This window comes from Argiope bruennichi, chromosome X2 (genome assembly GCF_947563725.1).
Source record: "Argiope bruennichi chromosome X2, qqArgBrue1.1, whole genome shotgun sequence".
Lineage (NCBI taxonomy): Eukaryota > Metazoa > Arthropoda > Arachnida > Araneae > Araneidae > Argiope > Argiope bruennichi.
Window position 1 is genome coordinate 132,501,785 of NC_079163.1, and position 21,203 is coordinate 132,522,987.

General features: G+C 32.9%; 1 protein-coding gene across 4 annotated transcripts in view; it reads left to right on the forward strand.

Moving 5' to 3' along the window:
* The window catches only part of LOC129960677 (protein tyrosine phosphatase domain-containing protein 1-like), a 149,888-nt gene that overhangs the window by 87,407 nt on the left and 41,278 nt on the right, over positions 1 to 21,203 (forward strand). For all 4 annotated transcript variants that reach the window (XM_056074240.1, XM_056074241.1, XM_056074238.1 and 1 more), the window contains exon 2: positions 8,429 to 8,522. In XM_056074240.1, coding sequence (XP_055930215.1) covers positions 8,437 to 8,522 — 86 coding nt within the window. In that variant the 5' untranslated portion in view covers positions 8,429 to 8,436. The remainder of the gene's footprint in view (positions 1 to 8,428; positions 8,523 to 21,203) is intronic.

Sequence of the window (21,203 nt, forward strand, 5' to 3'; positions counted from 1 at the left end):
AAAACATTGATTCGGATCTCCATAAAATTAGCCAAGTTTTTTGTTGCAAGAATCTCAATCGGCTGGTTTGGAGCAAATCCGAATTATGGTTTAGTCCCTATTCAGATACACGGGGAGATAAGCTGTGTGAATTTATTTCTGCCAACAATTTATTTATTATTAACGAAGACTGTGGGCCTACTTTTCGTGCATCTCAGGGTACAAGCTATATTGATGTTACAGTTGTTGGTTCGGATCTACTCCAAGATATTTCGAGTTGGTGTCTTTCTGAGAATGAATCCCTTTCTGATCATGTGATGATAGAATTCGAGTTTTGTCTTTCCACTGTCCTACAAGAAACATCAAGAGTTCCTTTTACAATATTCAATACAAAGAAAGCAAACTGGTGCCGTTTTCGGGAATATTGTTCTTCTCGCATAACTCGTATATTTGATACTCTTAACAGTTGTACCGATTGTTCTTGCCTAAATACAGTTGTTGAGGAACTTGGTTCTGTTCTTTATCAGGCATGCTTGTACTCAATACCTATTAAGAAGTCTAGCAAGCATAATGTCCCTTGGTGGTCAATCGAGATTGACTGTGCGAGAAAGAGGCTTAATGCCTTTAGGCGTAGATATCAGCGTTGTAGGAATCCAACTGTTAGAGAGCTATATAAAGATAAATATTTTGAATACAGAAAAGATTATAATCAAATGCTTATTGATGCTAAAACTGATTCTTGGAAGGCATTTCTTTTGACCATTGATGTTCAAAATGTGTGGAAAAAGGTCTATACATATGGTGTTAAAAGAGAATTCATGAAAAAAATTGAAATAACTGGTATTAATCTACCCACGGGAGAAACAACCACCTCTTTAAATGAGACAATAAATGTTGTGCTTCAGAAATCCTGTCCTTCTTAATTCAGAGGAAAATGACAATCACTTACAGAAAGTGTATCGTCAGACCGCTCGTAATGCTTACTCTTCCCTTATTGATCCTTCCTTTTCTTATGATGAAGTTAATGCAGTTGTTTCTATGCTGAAGCCAAATAAATCACCTGGTCCGGATTCTATTTCAAATGAGATTATTAAGCAGTTTCACTTGGCATTCCCTTCTTTTCTTCATAAACTTTTTAATGTTTGCCTAGATGCAGGTATTTTTCCACGCGCTTGGAAACTTGAACAGGTGATTCTTATTCCCAAAATAAATGAATTTAGAATTCCCCATTTGGATAACCTTAGATGCATAAGCTTACTTCCGGCTCTTGGTAAATGCTTAGAGAAACTTTTTGTTAACAGGATATGCTGGTACCTGCGCCGTGGAGACTTTCTTTCTTGTGATCAGTATGGTTTTACCCCTCAAAAAAGTACTGAAGACGCTCTTTTACGTTTGAATGAGATTGTTCAGAGAGGTAAAAAGAAACATTTACACTCAATCTTGGTTTCTCTTGATATAAAAGGTGCTTTTGACAATGCATGGTGACCTTGCATTCTGAATCTCCTTAAAAAAGCGGATATTCCGATTAACATTTTTTCACTTGTTGCTGACTTTTTAAATGACAGAATGGCCAAAATGCAACTGGGTTCAACTTCAGCAATCCGTCGTGTTGAAAGGGGTTGCCCTCAGGGATCAGTATCTGGACCTATTTTTTGGAATATCATTATCAATGATCTCCTATCTAAACTTAAAAATCTGGCCTGCTGTGACATCATAGCTTTTGCTGATGACATCCTAATTTGTTTCCAAGGTAAGGATCTTCCAGTGACATTCCTACACGCACAGGAAACTTTGAACCTCGCTTCCGAATGGTCAAAAGATTTTAAATTAGAATTTAATCCTGAAAAAACCAGAGTCATGGCTATTGAAAAACGAAACGTTTGCTATGATGCATTTCAGCTTTATCTCGACGGAGCTCCCTTGATTATGGTAAAGCAAAGGAAATATCTTGGGGTTCTTCTTCATAGTAAATTTTCGAGGAAGCAACACTTAATTTACGTATCAGAGAAATGTGACAAATTGCAGCGTGGATTAAATCGGATTGCACGCAACACGTTTGGTATTAATTCCAACGTACATTCGCTCATTTATAAACAAGGAATCGAACCCTTCATAATGTATGGGTCTAGAGTTTGGGGTGCAGCGCTTAAAAGGAAGGTGAATTCTAAATATCTGCGACGCATACAAAGAAGGATACTTTTGCGGGTCATACGCGGATATCGTACCGTTACGAGTCTGTTTATGCAATTTCTGGCTTCCCTCCAATTGATATTGTTATTCTTTATAATATTGCCTATAAGGAAAATCTCTCTGCTTCTTACATCTCTAATTATGATTATATTCTGTATCCATCTTTTCTACCTCATCCCTCAGAGAGAACCGCTATCAATATTATTCAATTTAGTGATAAAATCAAGGATGTTTTTCCTGTTATTTGCTATACTGATGGCAGTAAAATTGATGGTAGAGTTGGTTTCGCATTTGTTGTTTTCAGGGATGGTATTGAATCCGAGCACTTTCAATTCAGAATTCGTGATGAATGCACAGTTTTTGTAGCTGAACTCTTATGCTTAAACTTCGCCATCAAATGGATCGCTGAACAAAATAGTGTAATTTCAGATTATCTTATTTGTACCGATTCTCTATCATTCTTGGATTCTCTGAAGTGTATTTCTTCGTCTAACAACATAATCGTTGAAATCCAAAAGCAAATTAAAAGCCTGAAAGATAAAAATATCTCAGTAGGTTTTGCATTTGTTCGTGGACACACGGGCATTTATGGAAATGAGCGGGCCGATTGGCTTGTTAAAGCTGCCACTAAGCGCAAAATCGACATTGACGTTAATATTCCTAAATCCTTTTACAAGAAGATTACGAAAGAAAAAATGGTGGAGTCTTGGAATCAAGAATACCTCCTTTCAAATAAAGGGAGCTTAACAAAGAAATTTTTTCCATCCATTAATAAGAGACTGTCATGCCATCATTTTTATACTAATTACAAAATAACCCAATTTCTAACTGGTCATGGTAACTTCAAAAGTTACTTGTACAAATTTAATTTGTTTCCGTCATCTTCCTGCGATTGTGATATTGGTGGGGAGGAAAATGTTGAACATGTGCTCCTTCTATGTTCCAAGTTTGTCAAAGAGAGACAGATCCTAAGACTGGCTCTTAAGCACATGAATTTAAATTGGCCTACAGAGTTTCACCAACTTATTTCCACTAGAAGTGCTTTTGAAAATTTCTGTAAATTTATTGTTGACATATGTAATCCTTCATAACTGTTAAATTTTCTTATTTTTCTTTTTGTAATGTGTTACATACTTACTTCTGTAAGCCCCGTGTGATACTTTGTGGTGCACGGGGGATTCATAAATGTTCAATAAAAAAAAAATGCGCTTATGCTTTATTATTATTTTTTTTGCGTATATATATATATATATATATATATATATATATATATATATATATGTATAATAAATAATTTCTGTTACCTCTCTTTTTCTCTTAAGCTAAATATTTTTTCTCAGTATTATTTTAGATATTTTTTTTAATTCTTTTAATAATTATTTTTCTTTATTTTAACGTTTCAAATATTATCCACTTTTTTTTACTTTTAAATCCGCTCTTCTACTTCCAGTGTAAAAACGGGACGCTGGTCTAAAAAATAGGTCATGTTTAAATAATAATCTAGTAAGGTCATAGAAGGTTATGTTTTTCTGTCTTTGTTTCATTTTTTTTTTCGTTCATGATTTACTGAGTTTATTTTATTTTTATTCCAGTGTAATCGCTACCATCAACACAGCCTTTAAAACGTTTTCTTTTCATCATCATTTCTTTAAGAGTATAATAATCAAATCTGTATTCGTTTATTGTATTCTTTAAAAAAGTGAGGCTTTTATACAACTGTTCAAGAGATATAATGGTGAAAAGCAGATGATATTAGACTGTATTTTATAATACTAAAATATAATATTTCTGCTGATCACTGATGAATTGAAACTTTATCTCTGAGATTTCTTTGATATGCTATTCTGAAATCAGGCTCAAGTAATTCAAATTATATTATTATTTGTAATTTTATTTTATTATTATTTTCTAATTCTTTCTTGCTACTGTTGATTATTTTCTCTGCATTATTTAACAAATTTAAGCACTTTAAACGAGGGAGTACGGATACCGACAGTGAATCATTAAATTTGGACAATTAATAATTTCAAATGATAAGGCATCTGTGTTTTTAACTTACGTATATTTTCCATTAATCTGTTACCGTTGAGTTAAACCATAAAACGTTATAGTCGAATTTTTAATACTGAAATTTAACAAATAATTGACTGAGTATATTTCTTTTGAATAACTCTAGACATTAAGTAAATACAAATTCAAGATATTAGGCATTTTAAGTCCTAAAACTATTCAGTTTTTTTAATGGAAAAATATTTTGTCTTTGGAGTGAATTTATTTTAAGTTTCAAGGTGAAAAAGTAATGAGAGTATTTAATGCCTTTTGATGACATTTCATGGGAGTATATTCTTACCTTTTGATTAACTTCATTTGAGTGGCACATTTCTACCATCAAAAAATTTCTTATGAAATGCCAGCTCAAATGTCATCGGTATGCCGTATAATGTTGAAAGCAGAGAAAAATTCTTCTTGGGATTATTTTCCAGCCAGAAATTATTTCACCTGAATTCTTTGTTGGGAAACTACGACTCGCAAACAACATCGACTTTTTGGTATAGTACAAGAGACTCTGAAATAAAATTTTCATTTTAAGAGATGCCGCCAAAAGGCTCAAATTTACTAATGAAAGATATCTCGTGCTGGTAACAATTCCTAATTAACCACACTGTTTAATATCTTCTGGAAAAACGCGTTCGCTCTATTTATGCTCTCAGAAGCTTTGGATTGTGCAAGCAATCGTTTTTTAGCATAAATTTTATTCAACATAAAGTAGAAATCAAATTATTCAGTTAAATTGCTGTTAACATTTCCGAAATATGCCTTAAATAGATAATTTACAAATCAAACATGCAGAAATTTTCTCAGAAACCTCTGCATTATTGCTTGAAATAATTTAAACTAAAAAGATTTCCATGCGATTTTTGTCTTCTGGTCCGTAAAGTTATATAAAGAAAAGGTACTTTAATCGCCAAAAAATTTAGACATGGGATTTTGATAAATCTCCGTTTTGGGCCCCTCTAAAACCGAAAAGAAACGTTTTTCACATTATGTTTAATTGTCTTAAAAATGGTACCCAATGGACAAGTGAAATTTCTTATCTGATCTTAATACGAAATTGTATATTTCTAATTAAATTTTTATTGTCTATTTGTCTATCCTTGTAGTATGAACTCAATAACGCAGTAAGCTTCGGTGCTGAATGAGTAGCTGAAATACGAAAAGAATACATCTGATCAAATCTTGGATAAAATCATTCAACAAGAGATTGAAAATATATATTGGATTCCTTTCGCTAGACGAAGAGGCTAAGCATTGAAGAACACTCCCGTTGATTCTTAGTTTAAGATTCTACTAATACAGCGATTCTCAACCTGTGGGGCGCGCCCCCCTAGGGGGCCGCGAGCAGACTAGAGGGGGGGGCGAGAATATCCAAGAGAAAATATTATTTAAAAAAATTGATTAACTGACTGAAAGGTAAGCACACATACACATAGAAAACAAAATACATTTCGACATATTTAATAACTTATTAAAGTAAAACAACTTACTAAATCAAAATTTACTTAATCAAAACATACTAAATTAAAACAAATTTAATAATTATTAGTGACTTCCTGGGGCCTGTCTTGCAGAGCAAAGTTTTTCGAAGGAAGGCTTAATATTAGAAATAGCCACTCTCAGTTCTGCCGAGATCTATATTTTGTCTTCAAAGTAGCTACAGCAGAAAATCCAGTTTCTCAAAGGTAGGATGTTGAAAATGGAAATAGAATGCGAAATGCCCTTGTTTTTAGTGCAATTAAAATGATCCTCTACTCCTGCCCAAAATTCAAATAGTGATTTATTACTAAATTGCCTTCTAGTTTCGCCACTTGTGAAGTCTATGAATTTTTCTTCCTCATCAATTGAATCCTCATCAATCCCTTCAGGAGTCTTATGAATTGGATCCCTAACTCACTCGTAACTTGCTATCAGTTTGTCGTCAGCAAGAAAATACTTTTTAAAATTCTTTGACAGCATGGCTAAAGGATTTTCAGTGGTTACAAAAACAACTTTTATATGTTCTTCTTCAGCTTTGTAAGTTTTAGTACAATTATCCACCTTTTCAAACATTGTTAGATTTCTTTGCTTTAAATTTCTGCTACATAATTCCAATTTTCCACAAAAAGCATTAACTTTATCACTCCTATCCAAGATATGTGTATTTGCTCCTCGGAGTTGAAGATTCAAGTTATTTAATTTCTCGAATATCGACCAAGTAGCACAATTTCATCACAAATAAACCATCGTGAAAATTCTAGGCCTCCGGTATATTTTCTTCTTCTTCTAGAAAAATGGCGATTTCTTTTCTTAATTCATAAACAGGATGCAAAAATTTCCCACGTGATAACCATCTTGCCTTGCAATAAAATAGTAAAGCTGAATGTACTGAATCCATGTCTTTACAAAGTGCGGAAAAGATTCTCGATTTCAGGGAGTCCCATTTTTGTATAATTTACTACGGTTACAGCCGTAGTTAACACAATATTCATATCAGGACTCATTTCTTTTGAAGCCAAAGCTTCTCTGTGGATCATGCAATGTGTCCAGACCCACTGAGGCGATTTTTGTTTTAAAAGTGCTTGTATACCTTGGAATCTTCCAGACATTGAACGAGCACCATCGGTGCATATTCCGACACAATTTTTCCATTCTATGTTTGACTAGTTCATAAAATCATTTAAAATAGCAAATAATGCGAGGACCGTTGTTTTGAGTTCTATTGGTTTTCAGAAAAGTAGTTCTACTACTGACATATTATCACAAAATCGAACATAAGCAATTAAATGAGCATCTTTATTACTATCTGTTGCTTCATCAAGCTGTATTGAAAACAATTTGCCACGCAACTTCGAAAATAAGGTGACACTGTACATATTCAGCTATATCACCAATTCGACGAGCAACAGTATCATTTGAAACAGGTGCGGACTGCAATTGTTTTGAAAAATTATCTCTAAACATAGTTTCTACAATCTCAATTGCTGCTGGCAAAATAAGTTCTTCACCAATGGTGTGAAGTTTTTTTCATCTGGCTATTTTATATGAAACTTTGTAAGATTCAATTAAAACTTTTTTATTCTCAGACAAAAAAATTTAAAAAAAATGCTTTTTGCTTTTTATACGATTTTAATTTTAATTCGAAGAATTATCTGGGTTTGTTCACGTACTCACTATGAAGCGTTTCCAAATGTCGATTATTAGGTTTCATGCTGCCTATGACCAACATTTTTGAGCAAATGATACGCAGGGGCCTTTCTTCATTTGCTTCAGTACTGGTAAACCCAAAATTTAAGCATTCTTGAGAATATTTTCTTGATTTTATTTTCGGAACCACGCTCGTCTGCGTACTTTTTGATGTTTGACTGTCGCCTAATGTTCACTTACTTCTGCTTAAAAATTTATCCATGGGTCTGCATAAATCTTCTGCCATAAATATTTAATATGGTGAATTGCAATTAACAGGAAAACATATATAACATACATATTCACGATATATTCGATAGCGATAGAAGGATCGACTCTAATGAGACTGGCTGGAATTGAAACTTGCGTTATCAAACATTTTCCTTCTTCCTATGAGAAAACATCTGCACATGCTCGAAACGGCATCGGTTGTGTGGATTCTCTTCCACAAACATTACTTATTTTTTTCTCTTTTTAGTCATGCTTCTGTTTTATTTCTTTTATTATTGAAAAAATGTATTCCTAGTTTCTAAATTTAGCTCACCCCGTCTAGGTTAACTTTCATTAAAGAATTTTTCTATTTTCATATTCTTTTAGCGGTATCTCTCTATTTGGCTTTCATTTCAAATATAATATTTAAATTTTCCCCGCTTTCATTCGCTTCATCTATTCACTGCCCACTTTGCAAAATGCCAGATGTGGTTTATCGCCAATGTTGGCTCGCTTTTACTATTTTATTGGCAGTTAGTAAAAAATAATTTAAAAACAGAATACAAAATACTCAATATACATTATCGCTGTATACTTTTTATTGTAAGCGCGGGGGGGGGCGAGATGAAAATTATGATTGAAAACTGGGCCACGAATACGGAAAGGTTCAGAAACGGTGTACTAATATATAATATAGCTCTAAATTTTCCTAGCTTGAAAATATATGTTTATGTCTGTGGAACTGTTTCGTCTCATAACTTTGTATACCTGATAGAATTTAAAATAAGTTGATCCAAATATATTTTTAACAATGCATTCTTTCTTTCAGGATGTATAATGGCGTCTGAGTTAGAAGCTGCACTGCCACCCATCACAACTGTTGGTCGCCAACCTGTTAATTATGGGCATCCTCCGTCAGCCAGGTAACATCTATTTCATTGATTTACATAGACTTCATTTAATGTACGAAGGGAAGGGCTTTGGGTGATCAAAAATAATGTATCTATAAACTTATCGTATGTATCTTATAGCATTGAACTGATGACTCAGTTATTCATTAACATTGATAAGATCGGAATGATCGACTATTTCGGTAAAAAATAAGGCATTCTTTCAACGATTGACATTACAAAAATAGATTTTTCTGTCATTTTTTTTTTTTTTTGTTTGTTCAATCACGTCAAGGCGATTAACTTGTGTCTCACTTTTCATTGATACTATGATATAAACTGAATGACTAAAATAGCAAGGTCACTTTTAACTCAAACCTTGACCCGTCCTTGCAACAAATGCCCAAATATTTTGAACCGCATTCATTGTTGATAAGCTGTTCCTTAGTTAAAAGCACCAGTAAGTTCTTAATTCGCTTTTTTATTACTAAATTTATTATTACTTAAATGTCTGTTTTTCTGTCTTAAATCCTGTAACTTAAAAGTATCATTTTTGAGAAAATGAAACAATTTACTTTGAGCATGGCATAACTGGGGGTGCCAGAAGAGCCTAGCTGTAACTATCTTCGACATTTCTAAACCTTTTGGCTTTTCTCTTGCAACAGTGACTCATATTTTCAAAAAAAAAAAAAAAAAAATGGCAAAAAATCGCTTATGAATGAAAGACAAGCCGGATGACTAACATACATTTTGTACAATAGTAGAAGTGTTACAATTCAATAAATATACAATGCAATTAGACATAATCGCGAAGCCATTTTGCTTCTTATAGCAGCTAAATTGGCTCTAATAGCAGACAGCCAAGGACAGATCCCCCGATTTCGCTATAAAACCAAAAGAAGCGACTTTTATGGACTAAACAACACCGACCTTGAATATATGATGAATGAAAAAAAGTTTTCTAGTCTGCAACAGTCTAGACTTCTTTCTAACGCTGGTGGTAGAGTCTGAATTCAAGGGATGATGCGGGATCTCTTCAATGCTCCAAAACACTACTATCTAGTATGAAAAAAAAAATCAAGTGCTACCATTATGTCAGCATGGTTTCATATTCCTCCTCAATATTTTCACCAACGTATAAAAATCTTTCCTGGAAGAATATTTGCTATCATCAAAGCCAGGGGAAATTCCACGCTGTTAATACTGCATAGCAGATTATTCTTGATGGTTAATGAAAATAGCAAGATTTACAAGTTAATTTATTTTTATCTAAGCTTTCAGCCGTTTGTTCAGTAATATGGAAATAATCTGGACGTGCAAATGCAATTGTTTCTAAATCCAATGATCATCTTCGAACAATCCCGTATATTTCCTTTATTGGCTGTAATATCCCACCTATTTCGACTCATTTTTTACATTTTTCTGTGTATTATTATTCTGACTGAATATGTTCTATGTAGATAAGTCAGTGCCTCACAGTGTCCACTGAAATCTCCTGTCGTTGTCAGATTTTATTTTTGAATTCAGACATTGTGAATTTTCCTCGTGTGTCTTTTTTTTTATCATAATAACCATGTAAATTAGCCATTCCTTAAAAACTGTAAAATTTTCCATTTTCCGACTATAGATAACGGGCCTTGTTTGGTTGATGGTGCGGTTTCCCTTTGATGTTATCTGTCACATTTTCATAACGTTTTCTTAATCTTGACATTGTTTTTTTATAATCAAGTCTCTCAATAAATTTATTAACACATTGAATGTCTGTGTATTTCCGCGCAGGCTTAGCGAGCAGCAGGCAATAAATCCATTCAATAGTAGATACTTTTATGTGACCCGCGCTCCAGTGACAGACTGCGAAAAGTGTGACAGTGTTGATAACATTTCTACGTTTAAATAAAAAGTGACCTAGTTTCCTTCACAATCATTGAAATTACAAGATTAAAAGTACATAGACAAAAAAATTTTGAATTACTTAATTTCATTTGGTTTCTTTAAGTTATTATAATTTCACTGGCAACGGTGTTTAAAATATGACCTTTTAGAAACTGCGTGAAACCTCAGCTTTATGTGTAAATTTAAGCTTTGTACTCTAATTCTTTCAATTATTATTTCAAGCTTGAATGTGAGAATTTGTTTTGCTTTGAGTTTTGTAAATAATAAATGTTGCTCATAAAATGGATTTCCTATATGACAATGTTTGTTGCTTAGAACTGAGAAACGATAAGGGATACCATTGTAATGTCTTGATCTAGACTGATCAAATAACGAAGCAGAATTTCCAGACAATTCTTTATTTTACAGCCCTATATATACAAAAGACCAAATTGTTTTAATCTTGGTTAAATAAATAGTTATTTACACTTGTAGTAGGAGACACAACAGTCGAAGTCAAAGGTTTATCTTGAAGCTCAGTTCACCATCAATACGGGGAAATAACACCCTAGTTAACTAACAGGTTGTTAGTCAACACGACCACTCCAGGGGTAGTTCTCGGACTCCGAACTCGTGAGCGTAGTCCAACAAACAGTCTGCCTCCAATTCGTTTCTTCTCCCCTCCCTAAAAAAAAATTTCCGCACTTTATTTCGGCGACAATCACCGCCTCTTACATTGGTCATTTGAGCTCTCTTTCGTTCAGCAATATGCTCCCTCAGCGGTGCCAGTCGGTCATGGGAAGGTCCTTTTAGTGATGCACCTTTCATAACTGACTATACTGGAACACGGAGTTATCATAGTCCTTTCACAATGAGAAACATTTAGCATCCAGATGTTTGGACACCCCTTTCTCTTTGATGGTACTATCATTATCTCTTGGACGAGGAATTCCCACATGTGGTCTTTCACTATAGTCGCTAATGAACAGATGCGAAACCACCCAGGTGAAAAGATCCACCATCTGGCTATCTCGAGGAGTTTAGTAATTAACAGTGACGACACAGCTGTCTGTAAATGTCTTATCAGTACTGGGAAACGGGGAATGTTACACCATGTACTTTAATAGAAAGAACTGAAACAAATATATCTTGGAATATTTTTGAAATCATTTAGTTTTGATTTTTCTATCACACTTGCTCCATTTATTAGTGGTAACAGTTATATGCTGTTTTGGGGTCTTCCTGCTTTTCAGCACATTTCCAAAAAAATTTCCTCTGGTAAGATCCAAATATCACTGTCGTGAAAATATTCGTTCAATTTTTTGAAGTTAAATGCTGGATTTCAGAGAAGAGAAATAACACTTCACACATATTCCTAGTAACACGCTTTATCTTAAACTTTTTTCTAAAGTATTTTTTTAAAAAAACCACTCTGAATAACGTTTTTTAATACAGTGGAATGGTGAGTAATAAATTGACAAATTTACTTAACAAGAATTAGTTGTTAATTCCAATGCGATGTTACAAAATGAAAATTACTTCTAATTTTAAGCTCAGTTTAGTGATTTTAACGCCTCGTTTTGAAGAAACTCTAGATTTATTTTAGGCCGAACCACGAAAATTTGAACTTCACTGCATTCTCAACAGCAATGAAGTAACTACTGCCGGTGTGTTTGTGACTTCTGCCGCAGAGAAGAAGATCCTTGTTATGAGATCCTCTAGTGCCTCAATTGTCGTTGAATAGAGGAAAAATTAAAATTTAAAGCATTTTCAAAGGAAGAAGTCCAAAGTAATGTGATCCAGGACCGTTGTGAGGATTATAATGCATGCACCATAGCGTCAGTTTTAATTTTTGTGGTGATTTTGTTATTGATATTACTCCAAATACCAAGACAGAGCGGGAGTAACTTCTTTGTGGTTGTGATTTATTTGGAGTAAGCTTTTAATAACGATTGAGAAATGCTTATCCTTTAACAACACATTTCACACTTTTTCCTACAAACTGGTCTATTCATTCTCCATCTAGTTAATGCAATTCGTACGCAGAAGTATTTTCTGTAGAATAATACGTGCGATACAAAAATATTATTGTTTTAATTTATCATATACGAGGCTCACAAGCAGAGATCAGATCTGGAACCTGCATTCCAAGCCGAATCTTTAACACCAGACCATCGCAGTTTCAATTCTGTATGATCACAACCACCGATAGACAAGGCCAGAACAATTACGTCACAGAAAGTCATGACGTCGCCCCGAGTGGTGACACGAGTGGGTGTGAATTGGGGGAATGAAGGAAGAATTTCACCCTCATCAAGCTTACTGATAAGAAATGAACTCTTCCCTTCCCACGCCATTTTTTAGCCAATGGTCGTTCTCGTGTTTGAGCAGCCGTGGCGGGAAGCCAGAGGCGGCGGCAGAGATTTGCCGACAGGAGGGCAAGACAAATCCAACAGGGGGGCAAGCCCAATATTTCTAATTTGGCTCCAAAATAACTCATAGTAATTAATTTTACATTTAATTAAAGAAAATAAAGTATTATTTAGCTTCTATTTTATTCAGATACAGACCCTTTCTTTAATTGTTAAAAATTTGCAAAGATGTTTTTTTAAAAAATGCTGTTCTCAGTTTCTTTTACTGACTGTCAAAATATCACTAATATTTGAACCTATTTTTTTATGAGACTCTTGATATTTAATTGCACTGAGATCTAATTTTAGAAAAAAATATGGTTATATTTTATTCTAGGTTGCAGTATAGAGATAGGTACATAGAATGGAGTGTCATTCGAAATGAACAGATGCATGTTTTTATCTTTGAATCTATATCAAATGAATGTGGAAACAAAAAGTTTTGCAAAAGAAACTTTTTCAGAAATCCAAAATAATAAATAAAAAATATTCGATGTTTTCACCAAAAATCGATTTTTCAGCATAGTTTCCTACCTAAAATATCTACTAAATAAGGATTGCGACAAAGAGTAGAGGTGTTTCGAATCCGAAGAGAATAAGTGCGCGTACTCATAAAAATTTACTATAGTTCGGACACGAACAATATAGAATGCGGAAAAGATACAATGATGTAGTTTCTTAAGAAGACTGGAGAAATTATTTTGTAAATTTATGTATAAGCTTAATATTTTATGTAAGATATGAAAAACATAGAACTTCTTAAACAATCGATTCCCATATATTTATTTTTCAATAAATATTTAGGCTTTAAAAAAAACAATGTATTTTACTAAAAAACAATGAGATCTTGAATATGAACTCCCCTTTCTTCATTTTTAGGCACGCGTTCTTATGATGAAGTCCCTCGAAGTTATTGCAAGTTACTATTTCTCCCAAAATGTGTGTTTTATGCATTGGTTTTTCTTAACCCCTTCATAAACAATGGCGAGTCTGACTCGCTCATTGAATTACTAAATTTTAAATCTGCAATGAAGCGAATTAAGTAATTTAAAATGCAAAAATCACTTAAAGATGCCTCATTGATTCAAATGCCTTTGCCTAGGGATTAAAATAATAATAATAATCCCAAATAAGAGCAGCCATTTAATTAGGAAATTAAGTAAATTCATATGTCGTGAGCTAATATGTTATATATGAATATTCTATGAAAAAATATTTGAATCATTCTTTTATCAAGACATCTTTATCCAAAATCTATTAAAAATTTAGAAACACCTGTAATTATATAATTTTTGCTGCAAAGAGTAATTGACAGAAAAATTTGAGAAGAAAATAAAGCAATACGTTCCTCGATTACATAGTTATAATACTGAATGCAGAATATGAAGAATTTAAATACTAATTTATTTATCAAATTTAATACTTGAATAAACTCTGTTAGCATAACTAAAAAGCTACCATACCACATAGATTTATTTTGTGTCATCATTTGTAGTCGTTAATATTTCTTTAGTGTAAGAATAGTAGCCTGATAAATTAGATTGCAAAAGAAATTTTACTGTTAAATAAATTTAATTTGCAATTATACAATTGACTTATTTCAGTGATTCATAATGAATTCACATAATGTGGCTACAGCAAAATAAGTCTTATTAGCTTGAATATTCACAAGAGTGCCAAAAGAAAAAAGCGTTTCATTAAATTTAGTTTAACCATTAACTAGATTTTAGTCAGACTATTGTCATGGTGAAATGAATAAAATAAATTTATCAATTCCTTACTGACGAAATAACAATTACATAAATAAGATGACGATTATTTTAGAACTTTAATTTAAATGATGAATTATGGAAAACAACTCTATCATCTTATTCATGAATAATATAAAAGCATCAATTTCTCTAATAATTCCACTGGAGGTAATTGAAGGGATGAAAATATTTTTTTTTCCATAATCTATGATGAAATCTTATCCGAAGGACAAAGATTAGTCAGCAAAAATGTGACATCTTATTCATTGGCCAACTTATTGATTATTCTGCTAAATTTAGTATAAATTATATGCTATATATAAATTATTTAGTATAAATTATACTAAATAAAATTTAGTATAAATTATATGAACATTTTGACATTTAAATAAAACGACTGAGAATTTGGACTTGTTGACAACCATTCGCATTGAATTCTTAGTCGACCGATCAAAATTTTTCGACAAAATGGGACATATCTTATTCACTTGTCGTCTTGTCGGTTATATTGCCAAAAGGAGCGCAATTAAAAGCTTGATGAACGACATTTGAATCAAATGTCTGAAAATCTGTGGATAAAGTCTTCGACATTCATCACATTCAGTTCATGGTCGGTCGTCCAAAAGTTTTCGACAGAATTCAATATCTTATTCACTTTCGGATATACTGCCAAATCTAGTATAAATTATAAGCTAAATGAACGACATTTCAGTGAAATGTCTGAAAATCTGCAGATTTAACGTCTTTGGCATTCACCGCATTGAATTCAGAGTCGGCCGACAAAAAATGGCCAGCAAAATGAGAATATCACCTTGTCGATATCTTATTCACTTGTTACCTTGTCGATTATATTGCCAAAAGTAGTACAAATTATAAGCTGAATGAACGTCATTTGAAACAGATGTCTGAAAATCTGCGAACTTAACATCTTCGACATCCATTGCATTCAGTTCTTAGTTCGGTCTATCAAAAATTATCCTCGAAATACGGTATATTATTGGCCTACCGCCCTTTTGATTACTTTGCCGAATATAGTCAAAATAATTTAACCGTTACTTGGGATACTTCGACTGTTTACAATATATTAACTAAGGTGGATTTTAAATAATCATATTCGATAATGCGCAATTCTCTACAACAGTCCTGAAATGGTGAACACTTTTGTCGACGAAACTCTCAATCTCTACCGACAGGGGGGGGGGGCAAGAGACTGCCGAAAGGGGAGGCAATTGCCCCCCTGCTACCGCCGCCTCTGCAGGAAGCGTGTTTTGTTGTTTACAAGAAAACTCATTTGATGTTCGCTAAAAATAAGGAATAGAAAAGCCTTTAATCTGCTATGTTCCAGACTGTAATGGAAATTATTGGAATGGCCCAAGAGCCAGTGTTTTTTCCTTAGCTAAAGAAGAAGAACTTAAAAAGAAATGGTTAAGTGCCATACATCGTGATGGAGTTTATCCTACGCAGCATAGTAGGGTAAGCTCATTTAACTGTTTGAATATAATGCCAAAGTTTCAAAATGAAAAATCATTTATTCTCACTTTAGAAGTTTAACTGCTCGATAATATCCATTATTCGTGATTGTAATCAAGTGCATTATAAAAAGAATTATTTCATAAAATGCTGTAATGTAGGAAGTATTATTGTCAATAATAATTATAATATTTGCCATAATTATATTTACATGTTTTGTTTACTATTATATAGCTATTCTATAATTACGTTTATATTGTTAAATCTTATTATATATCATAACGATAAATACTTCATAGTAAACAAAATAAAAACTCTCCATACCTATGATTATATATTGTTTTATATTGTATATTTGCTAATGTATTTAAATTAAAGGAAGTCAATATTTACGATTAATTTCCTTTACTGTAGCTCTATGAATTACATTTTAGAACAATTGATATTGAAAGAGAAACGAATCTATTTGATTCGAAGTCAGAAAAATTATTAAGTGCCCCTCTTAAATATCCCAGACTAGTCACTGGAACAATTCCATCTCAGAGGCCAAATTGTGCCTCTTACTTATCATCTTCAACATTTCTGAGAGAAAAATTCAGAAATAAAAAAGATGAAATTAGAGCAACAATATATAGAAAACACTTTCCAAGAAAGCATAATAGAAAAAAAAGAAATACGGTAAATCAAAAGAATTTCAAAATCTTGAAGAACTAGATGCAGCGCATTTCGTTAGTAAATTTGAAAAATTTCTGGAATATCATTCGTAAAGAAAACAAAATTTGATTTGTGAATATTGAATTAAGTTCTAGTCCTGAAATTGAACTATCTGTCTAATAAATGATTTATTAGAAGTGTCAGCTTTTGTTGGAAAAACAAGCCTGTCAAATATTTCTTTACCAATAAAAGTCAATAACATCAACAGTTTCAATGAAGTATTAGAGCATCTGCCAGAAATAAAAGCCAATAATTCATTGCTGAATATTCAGATATTTTTCCCAGATTCATGGATAATTTAAATATAACCAATGTTATCGCATTTATTAATGAGCAATCTGCTTTGATTGTTCAAAAGGTCTTCCAATGAAATGATGATATTCTGCTCGTTATTTTATTCATTGGCTCCGCATGCATATAATTTGTCAGAATGTCTGGCTATATTTTGTTACTTCAAAATTACCTTAAATTTAGTAAAGTTATTTCCAACAAAAAATAATGATAAAATATATAGTTAAATGGTAGTCGAAGAAAGAACGTTTAATGTTTCAAAGATTTATTTCATATTTTTTGAAATGTCAATAGAATTGAATATTGTTTTTATTGCTTACTTGGAGTTGATGCAACAGCAAATATTCATAAAACCATATTTATATGGTGTTGTTTTGAAATTCATCAGCATATTTTTCATTCCTTTTTTTCTTAAATAAGTTGCTTTAAATCGAAGGGAAGTTCTTTTTAAATAAAAAGAACAAACACCGCCTGTGTGTATATACCGTAGCTGTATACTCTGCAAGATGCAGACCTTTTTATTTTTTCATTAAAAGAATTTGATTTTAATCTAAATGCCTGGTATATATTCTGCTATTTTTGTTGAGAAAAACTCCAACATGGTTATGGGCCTAGGTGAGCCAAAAACCTTAAAACATTTGCCGTAAGATCAGTGTTTATGCACTGAAAGAATAAATGCTACTAATTGTTGTAGTATTCATTAATTGTTGATGAATTCAGATTTTTCGTCTTTTGTGTTCCCGAAACTCGACGATTCGAACTTTTCGTCATGGAAGGAAGACATGAAAGTCTGGTTGATGGATAGCGGCTGTTGGAATTTTGCAATTGGTGAATTGGTTCTGGCCTTATCCAGAAGAAGCGACTGAAAAAGAAAAACTCGAGTATGAATGGAGAAAGCAGCGGTGTTACACAACAATTTATCAAGGAGTCGAAAGAAAACTTCTTCCATTGATACAGCACACGACTGATGGGAAAGAAGCATGGAATATTTTAAAAGATAACTTTGAACCTGTATCTAAAGCTCGATTAGTTGTTTTAATCGATAAATTTTTCGAACTAAGATTTAATCCAGATCAAGAACAGATCGGTATTTTTTGCAAGCGTGTCAGTGAAAAGAAAAACCAAGTTAAGGAAGCGGGCTTCGAAATTCCTGATCTGTTGGTCGCACTGCAGCTTATCAGAAGACTACCAGCTGAATATGATCACTTGGTTCAAATACTCTATAGAATGAAGGATGCAGAGTTTACACATTTGGAAGTTGAAAGACAACTAATAAATGAATCGGGGAGAATCCAATTAAAGAAAAAGGATTTGAACACTACGGAGAACGCATACAATGTCAGATCATCTCCTGGGAAAGAAATCAGCAAGAAATCTGTTGAACGAAGTGGAAACATGTTGGACCCTACAAGAAGTCCTGGTCAATACAAGAAAAACCGTCACCCTAAAGTTGTGGGGCCGTGGTGTAAGTATTGTTCCCGGAAAGGACATACTGAATCTGTTACAAGAAATCACAAAAAGAAAAGAAAGCTTTCAATGCAGAAAGTGTATTTTATGTATATAATCCATCAGCTGAAGTTTTTGCAGTATCGAAGGATTTGGAGCAGTTTCTGGTAGATTCAGCTTCTACTTCTCATTTTTGTTGTGAGCAAGATTGGTTCAAGAACTTCAGAGAACTTTCCCCCACCAAAGCATTACTGGCTAATAAAGACACACATGTGAAGTAAAAGGGGTAGGTGATATTGATTTTTGTATTAAAGATGTTAAAGGTAATGTGCATATAACTTTAAAAGATGTTTTGTGTGCTCCCAACATGAGGAGAAATTTAATTAGTGGAGCAAAAATGGATCTTGACGGTTTAAAAATTAATTGGTGTAATGATGTCATGCGGGTATATCATTCTAATAATGACTATTTCTTTTCTGTATTTCGGCAAGAAATGTTGTATATAGTATATGGTTATCCTTTATTAGAAAATGTAATGCATACTAGTGTAGATTTAAATGTGATATATAGAAGATTATCTTCATGTTAATGTTCCTATGATTAAGGATATGAGTAAAAATCATTCAGTTAAAGGATTAGAACATGTAAATGTTAAAACGAAATATGAGCCTTGCATTGCTTGTAATCTAGGTAAAGCAACTAGAACTTCTCTGAAGAATGTTGTTTATAAACGGGTAACAAAATATGTTTTGGAAAAGGTGCATATGGACTTATTGGGACCAGCACCTGTAAATTCTTTGGGAGGCAGAAAATATTTTTTTATCGATAATTGATGATTTCTCTAGGAAAGTAGATGTATTTACTCTTAAGAATAAAAACGAAGTATTTACCGTTTTTAGAGATTACTTACCTAGGGTAGAAAGAGAATTGGGTTTGAAACTTAAAAGTGTTAGAACAGACAACGGCATGGAGTTCTGCCATAAGGAATTTGAAAAATTTGTAAGAGAGCTGGGTATTAAAAGTGAACGAACAACCATTTTTACACCGGAATTAAATGGGGTCTCTGAACAATTTAATAGATGTAGTATGGATGCAGTCAGAACTTTGCTACAGGATAGTGGATTACAACCAAGATTTTGGGCTGAAGCACACCAGAACTAAGTGTATACTAAGAACCGATGTATTCACAAATTGACAGGGGGAAAAACTCCTAGTGAAATATGGTTTGGGACGTAATCCTTCCATTAAACATTGTCGTATATTTGGTTCATTTGCGTATGTGTATGTTCCAAAAGCTTATAGGAATAAATTGCAACCCAAAGCTAAGATTGGAATATTTATGGGTTATGCAGTAAGTAGAAAAGGGTATAGGGTATGTCTACCAAAAGAAGGAAAAATTGAAGAAAGTATTCATGTTGAAATTTATGAAACAAAAAAACGGGGTTTGAACTTTATTTGGTAAAATTAAAAGGTATGATTATGCTTGGTATCAATTGGATCAAACTTTGAAAGACGGAAGTTATACGAAGTTACAGGATGATAAAACTTGTTTACCGGAAAATTTGCCCTTGTTAGATATTTCAACTTGGAAAAGACTAGAAAAACCTAGAAAAAAAGCAAGAGAGTAGATGTATACTATTATCCACCTAGTAAAGAACGACTTAGATCATTAAACGATGCTAAAAGATATTGCGAGAAAAACAATTTAACCTTTGATCCAGATCAGTTTAATTTCAAACCACCAACAGTAAATACGCGTTTTGATCAAAAATCAGATAGTGAGGAAGAAACTGATTCGGACTCTCTAGATGAAGCGAACTATTTAGATGCTATTTTTCTACATGAGATACATATACATGTCCGAAATTCCCAGAAACTCAAAATTCTCCGGATCAAAGTAAATGGGATGAAGCTATGTCGGAGGAAATTGAAATGATGCAGAGTAGAAAGGTCTGGGATCTAGTCGAGCCAAATTCTAATATGAAAGTTTTAGGTTGTAGGTGGGTATATAATATTAAGCATGACGAGAAAAATAACGTGAGGAAATACAAATCGAGACTAGTCGCACAAGGTTTTAAGCAAAGACCTGGTGTTGATTTTACTGATGTTTTTGCACCACTTGTGAATTTTGATGTAATAAAATTTCTATTTGTTTTGTTAGTATGTATTTTAGGTTGGAACCACGCTCAAATAGATGTTAAAGCAGCCTATTTATATGGAAAACTTGATACTCCTGTTTATATACAGCTGCCAGAAGGATTTGTTGTTATAGGATGCGAAAATCATGTTTGCCGGCTGCATAAGAGTATTTATGGTTTACATCAAAGTGGAAGACAATAGAATATAGAGTTAAATAAGATTTTAATAAAACTGGGTTTTCAGCAAAATGAGCTGTGTAATGGTTTATATACTAAAACTGATTGTATTCTATTAGTGTATGTAGATGATATAGTTGTTTACAGCAAATCGCGAAGAGTTTTTGAAAAATTTAATTTCAGATTTAAAAAGTAAATTAGAAATAATCGAATTAGGACCAGTTAAATACCTTCTGGGTGTAAATTTTGAGCAAATAGGGAATTGCGTGTATTTGTATCAAAATACATATATAAATAAACTTATGATTAAATTCAAGAATTTACCTAAAAAGCGAGTTTCATTACCTTTAGGTTGTATCTTGCCATATAGAGGAAAAGAAAATGAGATAGAGGAAACGGAACTGATGAGACAATTTCCGTACCGAACTCTAATTGGATGCTTAT